This window comes from Misgurnus anguillicaudatus, chromosome 14, assembly GCF_027580225.2.
Source record: "Misgurnus anguillicaudatus chromosome 14, ASM2758022v2, whole genome shotgun sequence".
NCBI classification, from domain to species: Eukaryota; Metazoa; Chordata; class Actinopteri; order Cypriniformes; family Cobitidae; genus Misgurnus; species Misgurnus anguillicaudatus.
Genome location: NC_073350.2, coordinates 25,892,913 through 25,907,303, shown reverse-complemented (window position 1 = coordinate 25,907,303; position 14,391 = coordinate 25,892,913). Strand labels below are relative to the sequence as shown.

Below are 14,391 nucleotides of genomic sequence, written 5' to 3'. Positions count from 1 at the left end.
GTAAAATTGGCTGCATTAATTTGATTATAAATCACTGCCAGGGTGTTTCGGGCAAGAGAAGAGAAAAGACATCCGCAAACGAGTTGACAAATTGTATCAGACAAATGATGTATGACATTTTGCAGTAATTATGCACATACAGGTTGTGAATGCGTGTGAGAGCGATAGTGAGATAACAAGAAAGAAACCAAAAGAATCGACATAAATCGAACACAAGGCTGGCCCACGTCGCTGGGATTCATTGATGGTTAATGATGTGTTTCCAATCTGATCCTCTCTGCCTCAAGCACACAAGCACGCACTTCCGAAACAAGAACCTCTGGTGATCTTCTCGAATAAAGAGCTGGATGAGATGAGAGCTCTTCAGTGAGCATCTCACAGACTTCACAATAAGATACAGTACTTAAAAAATACTTGTATGAAGAATATCACACTCCTAGACTCTCACACATAAATTCATGTAACTGAGAACTACTAACAAAATCCCTACAAATGAAAAAAAATCCTACTAAAAACCACAGCAATACGAAGTGTGCACACACTTTCAGACAACTTGTACAGTAGTTTAATTTTTGAGAATCATAATAGCATATGTAAAACTTTTTCCTGTGACAGTAATTTCTTTAAGCTTTAAAACTGCTGGAATGTTACTCTACACGCTTGCCTATTTAGTATACGATGATTTATGAAAATGCAAATGAGTCCCTGGCTCCACTATTTAGCACCACCTTGGAACCTAGATATATATGTAAATAGATGCTACATTGAGTAGTGCATACGTGAAGTTTCACACAATGCATACATGAACTAATTTTTTAGCGCTGATGTTAACAGGTTAAGTGTGAGCATCACAGAAATAGAGCTAAAGCAGCAGTGCTGCAATCGTTTTAGTGGCGAGTCTATGCAGCATCCATCCATAAAATCTATGGCTCCAAGTACTGATTCACTCGTTGAACTGTGTTGATGTGATTGGTTATATGTTTGTGACATAGGAAACCAATGCGATTTTAAACTGTCTTTGGAAAACTTTTTTTTTTGAGAAAGTAGGGGTTAGTTGTAACACGACCGTTTACATTGTTGCACAGGGTTGAGCAATTTGTTTTTCCCGTAATGTTTTCACGCTGTCGAAAGACGGTCTCCCGCAAATTTATTGGAAGATATAATATTTTTCCATAGAGTTATTGATGAAAGAGTGTTTTGTAGGCATGTAAGTACATTTTTTATCATACGTTTTTCGGTTTCTGAGTTGGGTGTGTAAGATACCAAAACCAATGTAATGTCATATTAATCAGTGTCTTCTTGACTAAAACATAGCACCATTTTGAAATATGTCTGCAGCTCTTAGCTCCTTTTTGGAAGGCTTGAAAATATTTTCGCCCAGCGGGGTTAGTTGTAACGGTGTGTTATAACTAACCCCTCAACACTAACGATATGAAAACAGCTAACGTTAACTTAATTCTTTCCGTTGTTTTAAATAGGCTACACACAAATGATTGTTAACGTATGACGTAAAATTTTATTAACGTAATTAACTACCTTCCGGTAGCGCCGCCATCTTAGACTCAGGAGAGAGTATTAGCGTAGTGTACGCACTTTTCTTAGTGACGTATGACAAATTCGGAGGGGGGGGGGGGGACAGAGCAGCAGCAGAGAAACCTCTGTACGCTGCGTAAGCTCTCATCCTGAATGCGGATGAGACTAAGATGGCGGCGCTACCGGAAGGTAGTTAATTACGTTAATAAAATTTAAAATATGGATATTTCTACAACAACACCGCACGGATTACCCTCAGAAGACCTTTGTTTATCATCCTGGAGCCGTTTGGATTTAATTTGTGAAGGATGGACGCACTTTTTTTGGACTTGAAGGTCGGGACTATGGCTGGACCCCGTAATATTACATTTAATCAACTGAAAGATCTAAAATATTTTCTAAAATATCCGAAAATGTGTTTGTCTGAAAAACGATGGACATATGCAACTCGGACAGCTTGGGGGTGAGTAAATCATGGGTTTAATATCGTTTTTGGCCGAACTATCCCTTTAAAACACCACATGACATTTAAACAAAAATAAAAACTTGATTTTCACCACAGGGGGACTTTAAAACTGATTTTATGGCTCTCAATTAAAGCTTGGGTCCATCGTTCACTGTTTGGTGATATCGCTTTCACTTGTTTGATAAATCTCAAGACAGATAGTTTAAGAAAGTAATAGCACACCTTTGCCTGACAAGTCACATGATTTAAACAAACACTCACTGAAGCTATTGTTTACTGACCTTCAACTGAAATATTATTGCAAAACTATTTGCCCCGGTGCAATATCAGCAGAGTAACTAAATACAACCCTGACTTGTCCAGGCATGTTTCTGTTAAATACAGCCTTCTAGAAACGACTTGCCCTGAGATACAGAGCTATACAGCACTTTAAATCATTCAGTGCAAGCGATCCTATAAGTTCTTGTTTACAAAGGGCACAGAGTGCTCGAGATCTCTGGCATGATGCCTTACAGGGCTAGATACAAGTCAATCCAGTTATTGACAGTTCACTTTAATCTCTGCCCTCAGATGTTTTCACTAAGCCCTTGGATCTTCTGAAATGAACAAACAGAACATGACGCTCATGTTTGATGAAGTTCAACTGGGACACATACATTTGTAGGCCTGTTTCTGTAAGTGGTTTTCACAGTGGCTCAGAAAACCATGAGTGGTCTATAGTCATATCATTCACAGATTATGCCGAGAGGATTAATCTTCTCCTCAGGAGGTGACCTCAGAAGAGAAACTGGTACAGCCCATCTGTCCATAAACCAAGATTTAATTTCTAGGACTGTATTTGTAAAATGTAACCAGGACAGAAAAACAGATTATGTTTATATAATATGTCTATATAAAAAAGCTTGGTGGTACCTCATTTGCGCTAAGTAGTCTGTAACCCTAGCCTGGTAATACCATCCTCTGCTATTTTGCTTCGCTTCATAGACAGAGTCTGGCTGGGCATAATTGACAATCGTTTTCCTTCTCGTGGGAGGGGCTTGTCTGAAGTTTAAAATCATTGGTCTAAACGTAAGCCAATCACACATAACATTTGGATATGATGTGCTTTATGCGCCGGATCAGCCGCATCGAATCTCTGCTGTAAAATACACGTATGATGTGAAAACAAACCCATCGAGCGAAATACCAGAGTTAACATGGCTATGAACGACTTTTGCAGATTATGTAAAGTAAATCGGGCCAGAGCTAGTTGAACACTATCCTTACGGTGGCTTTCCACTCACGTCTAACGGGAGGAAAGCCCCTCTCTCTTCTCAAACTCTTCCACCAGACAACCATAACCATATGTAAATTAAATCTCCCTACCTTATTTTCTGGTTAATCAGGAATGTCACCAAAGAATGCTTGCCCACGCGTCCTCCACCATTAACTGTGAACAATATAATTCCCTTCCATGATTTCTCGATCGTTGTGCACGTCAAGCTGTGCTGCACACAGTTTCTCGCTGACGATCGGTAAAGTTGATAAATTAAACTTTTCCAAAAACTTGTCGGGAGTAAGGCAACAACATACTCTCCATTCAAATGTTTAACAAACACTTTTCTTGTTCGGGTTTAAGTTGGCAAGTGCCGGTTCTCCACAACAGAGCTGTCTGTAGGCTTGTTCGACTTCATGCGGCGCCGCAAGAACCTTCAGCCGGATGACGTCAAAGTACCGCGAGAGCGATTTGCGAACTCATACGGAGGAATCTCCTTTAAGTCGCTCTCGCGGTGCTTTGACGTCATCCGGCTGGGGGTTCTTGCGGCGCCGCATGAAGTCGAACACACCTTGTGTCTCCATGTCCACAACAGACTACAACCGTGATTCGGCGTTTAGCGTCTACGTCACGGCTCTCAGCCCGCCCTCTGTTCGTTGATTGGACGGTCGTTTTGAGACCGGTGGAAAACGGTTTGAATGGGAGGTATCTCAGACTGAGTACAGAAGCGTAATGAAATTTAGCGGAAGTACGAAGTCTGACGTAGTCAGGCTACTGTAACCCATCTGGTAATGTAAATGTTTATTTTATATTTAACTTCATTTTACACTGTCAATTGGATCAAAACATTTAATAAAATAATAATAAAAATCTTTGAAGTCAAAAATTAACTAAAGAATGACAAAATAGAAACCATACCTCCTAGGGGTGCCATCCTCATGTGCTTGTAAGACCACCACTGTGACAGGGGTGGAGGTTCGCAGAAGGTCGATCATCTGTTCATGAGACAGTGTCCCGACAGCAACTCTGCAGATCTCCACTAATCGGCAACCTGGGCGAAGTCCCGCCTGCCAGGCGAACCCAAAAGGCTCCACGTCCGCAACGACGCCCTCAAAGTTCACATGGAAACCCAGCTGACCCAGGGCGTTTCTGCGCAGGGTCATCTCTATTGACTCGCAGCCTCTTGTGACCAACTAAGGAGATGATGAGTATTGGTTAAACAGATGCACGGTTCATTATTAGTCTTTAACTATCTGAAACAGCTTTAAAGGGATAGTTTACCCAAAAATGAAAAATAATGTCATTAATGACTTACTCTCATGTCGTTCCAAACTCGTAAGACCTCCGTTCATCTTCAGAACACAGTTTAAGATGTTTTAGATTTAGTCCGAGAGCTTGTTGACCCTTCACTGAAAATCTGCATACGGTATACTGGCCATGTCCAGAAAGTTAATAAAAACACCATCAAAGTAGTCCATGTGACATCAGTGGGTCAGTTAGATTGTGTTGAAGCATCAAAAATACATTTTAGTCCAAAAATAACAAAAATTACGCCCTTATTCAGCATTGTCTTCTCTTCCGAGTCTGTTGTGAAGCGCATGCGCGAAACTAAAGTCACGTAACTGCAGTGACGCGGATGACGTATGACGCGGCTGACGTGTTATCTGGTGCGCCCCAGCTGTTTTTTTTTGTGCGCCTGGGCTTCGTTTACAGTCTAAGGAAGAAAAAAAACTTCACAAACATGTCTGAGGATAACACGTCATCTGCATCACTGCAGTCACGTGACTTTAGTTTCGCGCATGCGCTTCACAACAGACTCGGAAGAGAAGACAATGCTGAATAAGGGCGTAATTTTTGTTATTTTTGGACTAAAATGTATTTTTGATGCTTCAACACAATCTAACTGACCCACTGATGTCACATGGACTACTTTGATGATGTTTTTATTAACTTTCTGGACATGGCCAGTATACCGTATGCAGATTTTCAGTGAAGGGTCAACAAGCTCTCGGACTAAATCTAAAACATCTTAAACTGTGTTCTGAAGATGAACGGAGGTCTTACGAGTTTGGAACGACATGAGAGGAACATAGTCTCGCAAATGCGCTTCACAACAGACGCAGAAGAGAAGACAATGCTGAATAAAGTCATAATTTTTGTTATTTTTGGACCAAAATTTATTTTCGATGCTTCAATACATTTAAATTGACCCACTGATGTCACATGGACTACTTTGATGATGTTTTTATTAACTTTCTGGACATGGACAGTAAACCGAACATAGATTTTCAATGAAGGGTCAACAAGCTCTCGGACTAAATATAAAACATCTTAAACTGTGTTCCGAAGATGAACGGAGGTCTTACGAGTTTGAAACCACGTGAGGGTAAGTCATTAATGACATTATTTTCATTTTTGGGTGAACTATCCCTTTAAGAATCAAATGTTTAAAGGGACATATCATGAAAATCTGAGTGCTACTGTAAGTGCTATAATTGGGTCCCCAGTGCTTCTATCAACCTAGAAAATGTAAAAAAAACAGTAACTTAGTTTTGGTAAAACATTCGCTGAAGCATGTGAAATAAGGTCATTAAAAATTAAGCTCCCCTTGTGATGTTAGTAGGGGATCTTATAATAATACCGCCCCTTAATCTGCACTATACAACCACGGCACTGCCATTTAGTGTAGAGATCAAATCATTTGCATTTAAAAGGACACACCCAAAAAACGGCACATTTTTGCTCACACCTACAAAGTAGGACTTTAACATGCTATAATAAATAATCCATATGGTATTTTGAGCTAGAACTTCACATACATACTCTGGGGACAGATTTATTTGACATTTTAAAGTCTTGTGAAATGTCCCCTTTAAAATGTACCTTTTAATTTAAAGTGGCTTACAATCTATATATTCCTTTTATCAGTACATAAGGTTTTTTGCGCATCTGCAGGTATGCAAGACCGCTGACGGCCTAATATGTCAAGCCTCGGCTGGTCTCCGAAGGGTGAAATTAACTGATGTCAAATCAATATAGGAAGGCTCAACTCAACAGACTGGTGGTCTCATAAATAACACAAAGATACCAGCAGATTTGTAACAGATTCTACCACAGATTCCCATACACTGAACATGACACCAAAAACGAACTCATGTTTCATATATGAGTTGAGGCCTTCTGCACGCACCCCCTCCCCTATTGTAAAACAAAGTTTTGGGAGAAACCACGGGTAAGGCGATCTTACTTTGCAAAGCTACTAAAAGCTCAAAGGCATCATTCTTAGCACCTTAAGCAAAACAAAAGGCCTTTATGGGTTTAAGGTGGTTAAAAAGAAATATAATCTTGTTTTTTAACATTTTAATGATCTGTTATTCAACAACTGACAGTACCAATAAAGCTATTTGAAACCATGTTACCTAATAAAAAAGGCATCCTTGAAATATTTATCAACCACACCTGTATACTGTTATTAAAATGGCTTTCGTGTACCTTGACGCCTTTTACCTTGAAGATTTCGCATGAAAACAATCAACAACTGTAACCTGTAAAATCTAACTACAGTCTACTGCACAAATGCTATGATGGCAACAGCAAACCATACGATGCAATAAACAACATTTAAAAGGTGTTTATAAGATATTTTATGTGTTACAGTGTCACAGACTAAACCGGCCATACATGCTAACTGCATCCATCACAGCAGTCCATAGTAATACCTTCAAACAGCATGTACACTCATTAAAACCCCTACAAAACTGTACAGAGCTAGTCTAACAGTCTGGATCAACTGAGAATGGCTTGTGGAAATAAGGAAGAGTTTAAAGGGACATTCCACTTTTTTTTTTAAATAAACTAATTTTCCAGCTCCCCCAGAGTTAAACATTTGATTTTTACCGTTTTGGAATCCATTTAGCTGATCTCCGGGTCTGGCGCTAACACTTTTAGCATAGCTTAGCAGAATCCATTGAATCTGATTAGACCATTAGCATCAGATTTTTACTTTTACGCCAGTATAGTTTCTAGCCATATAGGACAAGAAAATCACAACTTTTAATTTTCTGTCGGTCTTAGTACTTCAGAAGAGTCAAGTTTTAAAAAGGAAAAATATCAAAACTCTTTGGTTATTTTTTAGCGCGATGCTAATGGTCTAATCTGATTCAATGGATTGTGCTAAGCTATGCTAAAAGTGCTAGCGCCAGACCCGGAGATCAGCTGAATGGATTCCAAAAAGGTAAAAATCAAATATTTAACTCTAGGGGAGCTGGAAAATGAGCATATTTTCAATATGTCCCTTTAAGGTGACAGTGAGGTTGCAGAGTCTTAAGAGATGAAATAAAAACTTTGTTCTTTCTTTTGTTAAATTATTAATTTATTTAAACAAAAGTAAATCTTTTAAAGTGTAGACTAAAAAGGTAAACTAAGGTAATCTGCTCTAACATGATCTTTTTTACCTTTCTAATGCTAATCCAGCGACCCTTAAGCCCCTAAGATTGCAGCTGCAGATACTCCAAAGAGAAATGTGATCCTGTATACCAATACCGACTGCTTAAGTGCAGATAAAGTCAAGCTTGATCTAAGCTTCAGCTTAAAGTAAACTTGAGCTTATCTTTTACATACCTCTAATCGCTGCGTGACCTCTCGAACTTCCTCTGGGCATCCGTCCTGCACGGAAAACACCACGCATTCGCCACGCTCGTAAAACAGCTTCACTCTGCCCGCCATGGAAGAAGAGCTCCAGCCAATCACGTCCCTGCAATAACAGTTGAACACCACTTCCTTGGACGCTTCCTCGATAAGCACCACAAACTCTCGAGAGACAGCCAGTAAACAACCGATATCGGTGGACTGGCTGTTGTCCCGGGCAACCACCGACCACGTGATGGCACCCGTGCTGTTCAGATGAGCGTTGATCCTCGGCCGGCTGCGTTCTTTCTTTTTGGCGCCGATGGTGATGAAGCTGAACTTTGCTCCTGAGGCGTCCACTGGCGTGGCGCCGGTAAAGTTCTCGGCCAGGTCTTTGAGATATTCCTGGCGGGTACGGGTCGCCATGGCACGGAACTTCTCGGACTTGTGCGCCGAGTTTTCTCCGTTGATAACCTTAGCCAAAAGGAAGTCCCGAAAGACGGCAGACTTCGGGAACATTACTCCTTTGGGGATGGAAGGACCAAACGCAGGCACATCTTTGGATCTGGCAACTGCAACACTATTGGATCATAAACGAATAGGATTAAATTAGTGCCGTTTTTAGTAATGCACCAAACACAAATACAAATGTTTTTCCATGGACCACAAAGTAAAGCTTTTTAAGAATTGACACACAGCTCTTGCCACACAAAAATAGTTGAAGGTTAAGCTTTAACCTGTCAAGACAACAACATAAGGGTGTGTAAATAATGGCATATATTTCATAAAAAAACTATTTTAAAAACCTCTCTAGATCTTTTCCACACAGATAGATGTTTGACACCTGCCAATGCATTTGGCAGTTTTTCAGTTTGACTTTAAACTTAGACATTGATTCTGAAATCCGACCACAGCAGTTTCACACTGATGTGCTGCTCAGAAGATGAAACGGGCAATTTTCCTTTGAGATAGCTCCCAAGCTCCCTCGGCATCTCTGCAACGTTACGCTGAACAAGCTTAAGAGTTGCACACAGAGTAAATAAGACTGGAAATTGAATTCCCTTCGATCTTATCCTTTAATCCTTTCTATCATTCGGAGAGGTCAACTCTGACTGTCACCAAGCTATTTGGAAAAGCATCTTTGTCTAGCATCCTCAAGATGAAATCTTTGATTTAGCAAATTGGATTTAGTCAGAAAAAGCCGGTCGTCTTTCAGAGCATCAGTATTTAGTTAAGCAAAGAAACATGTAAGCCAAACCATCACGTCATGCGTCTTATATCATGCGTCTAAAACAAAATATGCCAGACTTAAAAAAAGTGCGGTATTTCATATGATTTCTTCAGATTAAGTGTTTATGTGTTCTTACCTGTAGCACACATGCTCTGTGCAGGGGTTGTGGACTTTGACGATGATGAAGATGTGCTGAAAGTGAGACCGTATGTTTTGGGGTGTGAAGGGAAGAGCCCCAGGTTCTTGGAAAATTATGGTGACAATGTCATTCCCAATATGCCTCTTCCTCATTAGCTAAATAAAGGGAAAATAGAGAAGAAACAAGTCATTTTGGAAACCAAAGCAGAAGGTCATACAACGAACTTGTGTGGCTTAAGTGTCATTTTCATTGTATGTAACTACGTAAGATGTCAATCAATTAACATCAGGGTTCCTACACCTTAGTTAACTTCAAATTCAAGGACCTTTTAAGGACTTTCCAGGTCCAATACCCTCAAATTCAAGGACTAAATGTGGAGACACATTTCAAGTGAGAGCAAGGTTACACTGTGTTAACTTTTAAGACACATTGTTACAGTTCCCTTTCGAGGGAACTCGCGCTGCGTCACTGTGGTGACAGTTTGGGGACACTTCCAGGGGTAAGTGCATCTGAATGTGTATATCAAATTGAACCAATGGTGATGCTTAATGACAAAGACAGAGTGACATGAGAGCCGGGAAGTATATCGCTATCTGAAATATTGCCAAAGACGGCATTACAGGGACGCAGGAAGTATGGCAAGGGAGACACAGCGTCTCGTTCCCTTTTCAGGGAACAACAGTTACATATGTAACCTGATACGTTTTCATGTGTCAAACACAACTATGCAAAAAAGCATTTTAGTATGAATCAACATTCTCATACAGAAGATGTAAAGCAAACAGTTTAGCACGTGTGGTTAAAAGGCTAGAAATTTTAGGATATTATCCTACACTACACAGGGAATAATACGGATTTTTTTCCAGAAAACTTCTCGCATAAAATTGATTCAAGCACTTTCAATGACCTGTATCTATGTATGCATATTTTCAAAAACTTCCTAGGGCCTTGAATTATTTTCCCCAGATTCACAAACTTTTAAGGATTTCAAAGACCCGTGGGAACCCTGTAACATGTAAATGTAAAGGTTTAGCTTTAGTCTACTGTATATATCTTATGCTTATGTCGAGAAAGAGGAAATGTACTGAACCAAAAGACTAACACAATCTTCACCATTTTATGTTGCCAGATTATCCCTATCAGAACTGGATCCCAAGGAAAGAAAATGACAAATCCGGCAAATCAACCAAATGGGCTCCAACACTTCCCATTCTGTGAAAACAGCTTTCCTTAAAAAGCACACATCTCAATTTCTTGATCCGACTGAGCTCTGTCTAGGCGCAGGGATTTAAGGAAGTCATTGATGAAAAGCTGTTACGGTGGTAAATTAATCTGCCACAGACTCTATTAGGATTGTTCAGCCTATTGAAAAGTACAACGTAGAAAGGAAATAAATCTTTCAAATTTGCTTCACCAAATAAATTAGAACAGCCATTAAGATCTTAAATGCTTTAAAAACTCCACACTTCCTATTAATCATCCTTGATATGTCTTGCTAATTACTTAAGACACTGAATCTGTTCTTTGTCTGGGTAACAGGAAAAGGAGCGTTTTTTCGATAAGAAGGGGTATTCGAAAGGTTGCCATGACAACGTGCCTGCCCGCTCAAGTGTTTACAATTAGCAGGATGCAGGACAAATGGTCTGGGTTCTGTGAGGTCTGTAAAGAAGCACAGATCAAGACCAGGCACTTGAACAGAGAGCTGACGGGGGCTGAAAGAGTTCATAGTGCCTGTGAAGAGGACGAAGTAACTGATCACATGGATCTGAATCTCATTTGCACAGGTGCTCGTTGAAGTGTGCATAATTCAGCAATAATAGAAGTCTATCTTGGACTATGTTTTCGTGTTTATAACGACGAAATGATTTTGGGACCTAAGATGTTAAACTCTTAAAGAAACAGTACAGTTTAAAATAAAAATTTTGCAATCGTTACTCACTCTCGTAGTTCTGTGAAACATGTATTTATTAGCCAAATGAATTGAAACTCCATTAAAGAGGGTGAGTTAATGATGACACCATTGTTTTTCATCCGACTGAACTATCGCTTTAAGTGTCACAGAGTTCATTTAACTTGAACAAAAACAAGTCAGTAGGTGATATGTCAAACTCACTTGCTGTCTGTTGTTGGGCGTGTAGGGTAGCATTGTAGAGACATGAAACATCAGCTCAAAGTCTTTATAGGTGGTGTAAAGAGAATGTGTGCCAGTGGAGTCCGCTGTTTAGGAGATGAGATTATAATCACATACAAAGCACTGCTAAATTACACAACACAATTACAAACACACATTTGTGATTCAATATGTACTCAAATGACTAAATATGAGAAACTGGCCTATATACAAACACATGAACTGTCCAAGAACAATAGTGGTATTAGCAAAACCCATTTTAGAAATGAACCTGATCTAGCCAAGCAATGACTTCACTGTTGACATCAGCAAATGGGATCAAACATTCACATTTTAGGCATCAAATGAAACTATTAGTAAGAGGCACTTACTTTTGTTGTCCAGCTGTGCCCTGAACTTATTAAAGCCCTTCAGTCGGACCTTCTGACCCATCAGGTCGAGAAACTCATCCAGTGCGGGACTACCGCTTTCATTGTTATACATCTCTTCCTCTGTGCTCTGGCCTGCCTGGCAGTACAGGATGCCCACCTTGTGCTGGTAGCTCAGCTATAAATAACAAAGGGTTAAAGATTAGTTCCAGTCTGTATTTGCTAGTTATGCATAACCGCAAAACCTTTAAAACACACCACTATGGAATGCTTAACTTTTTCCCTGCCATTAACGAAGAGAAAACACTTTCCTGCCAATGACGAGTATTTTCGGCTTTCCGCAATACCGCTATTGTCCACCAGGTCTTTCGCAACTTATAAAACTTGTAACCCCGGATTTCCACCGTCTGCGGAACAGCTGCGGAACGGCGGCGGAGTCAATCGGTTTTCATTCAAGTCAATGTGTGTATTTCCACTGACTGCGTTCCGAATCCATCACAACTCCGGCCATCCGCAGCCCTCCGGAACAAATACGCAGTGCTTCTATTTTTGCCGGACAGCTCCGCAGGGCAGAGCCAAGACTATATCGCATGATCATACCTGAATTTGCGAGATCTCGTGTTGTGATCTGGGCTGGTCCAGCAAAACTTCATATATTAACATCATAATGGGCGGAGACAGAACTAGATATCGCTGTATGATCACGTGAATTTGCAAGACCTAATGGGTCCTCTTCACTTCAGCATGCATCCGCTCTGCAACAAATACGGAACTGGTGGGTATTGACGGACGACGGAGTGCGGAGCCGTAATGCAGCAGAGCCGATCTGCAGCCTCTCCGCATTTGGTGGAAATCCTGGGTAAGTATCGCCCTAAGGCAAACAGCTGTATGTCCTTGTAAGTTTTTAGGATAGCTCTGAATCTGATCTCTATCAAAAGTCCTTCACAAAAATGGAATTATCTCAGGTTTTTGCTCAAAATTAGGTGTTTTTAAAGAAACCTACTCATATTTGAGAGATGATTAAAAGATAACTAATGAAGGTAGAATAAAACGTTTTTTTGTTTGAAAGCAGAGGGTCTGTTCTTTTATTTGATATATTGTATGTTTATATATTTTAAGGATTTTTTTTGGAAAGCATTACATTTTTTTGAAAATCGTGAAAAATGCTGGCGCTTGTGGGGAAAGGGTTCATTCTAATTGGTCAATCCTGCTTTCAAACATTTTTATAAGGACTGTTAAACAGTATATTTGACCTACTTTTACTCAGCAATTTTGTCACATTATAGAAACATTATAGAACTATTTTATGTTCATTAACTGAATTAATGAAGAGCTGTGAAGTATGTATGATAATGCGTGGAAGAAGACGACATTTGCATCGTTGTCCTGGAGTTTACTTAGTTGTTGCAATAACTGGCTGACAGTACATTCATCTTTTTTTGTTACATAACAGAAAAGATTTTTATTGCTGGAGTTCCTCAAAAAAATTAAACAATAACCCCACAAGTTTAAAGAAAAATTTACTTCATTTATCATGCTTTCAAATGAACCATGGCATGACATCATGAAAAAGCACTCTTGAAGCAAATGTTCACAGTACAGTAATATACATTGTCTGCCATAAGTGGCCATCTAGTCGCGTTAAGTGCTATCAATCTACGGGAAAGCCTGACACATAAAAAGACCATAATGACATGTAGACGGGCCTCAGATTTCCCTTTTGCATTATGTATGAGACACACATAGCAGCCAGAGACCAATAAAAAAGAAGCAACAGAAGCAAAGACTCGAGTTCAGTGAGGCAAACATTATGACTGGGCCCTATTACGGTGTCATTTATTTTGACAAATGCTAAAATCCTACATACAGTATACTACATTAACATGATATATATACATGATTCCTGATGACAATTTGAAACTTTTTACACAGGCATTTTTCCCACATACCACCCTATATTAAAAAAAAAACAGTAAAAGCAATTTTAGGGCTATTCTGACAATTGCTTTGGCTTTTGTGCCATACAAAATGCCACCACCTTTCTCTGGAGGGAAAAAAGCAGACATTTTAAAAGTGTGGGAGGGGGACACGGAGCCTGTATGGTGGCAAAATGAAGAAACAGACAAAAGGGATGACAGAAATGTAAGAGGGGCAATGATTTTCCTTTATTTTCACTGCAAGTACTGTTGGTCACAGATAGCAGTGTGTCAGACAGGTCAAGTGGCCATTATATTTGGCTAGGTGGTTGTCATGGTAATACTAGTTTTTTTTATATTTGCCTTCTAAGCAGCTTCCTCAAATTCACAAATAGGCATTAAATACCTTAATTAAATAAAAACAACATGCCAGTATTCTGACATTAATTTTAAAGCTAGCCTCTCTGAATGCATACATTGTTTGAAAGGTTACTCAGGAGAATTTTTTCCTCTGGCTGTCATATGCCTGCGATATCGATCAAGCCCTTTACTGCTTCTCAAATTCTGCTCAATCAATTTACGGACAAAGCTGCTCATCTCATGGTTTTACTAGCATCTGAGATGTGCAGGTCCAAGTCTGTCAATAAGTAATGAGATCCTGTTGTTGCTTTAAAGAGGTACTTTTGGTAAAACACTGATGCACCAGCAATTTAAACTGTTAAACGG

The 14,391-nt window shown here is 39.7% G+C and overlaps 1 protein-coding gene across 1 annotated transcript in view; it reads right to left on the bottom strand.

Annotated features, from left to right (window-relative positions):
- LOC129427329 (signal-induced proliferation-associated 1 like 2) overlaps positions 1-14,391 on the bottom strand; it is a 77,579-nt gene that overhangs the window by 22,855 nt on the left and 40,333 nt on the right. Inside the window, exons 5-9 of the mRNA XM_055183737.2 lie at positions 11,753-11,927; positions 11,364-11,467; positions 9,248-9,405; positions 7,875-8,460; positions 4,173-4,447 (exon numbers count right to left, since the gene is read on the bottom strand). Coding sequence (XP_055039712.2) covers positions 4,173-4,447; positions 7,875-8,460; positions 9,248-9,405; positions 11,364-11,467; positions 11,753-11,927 — 1,298 coding nt within the window. The remainder of the gene's footprint in view (positions 1-4,172; positions 4,448-7,874; positions 8,461-9,247; positions 9,406-11,363; positions 11,468-11,752; positions 11,928-14,391) is intronic.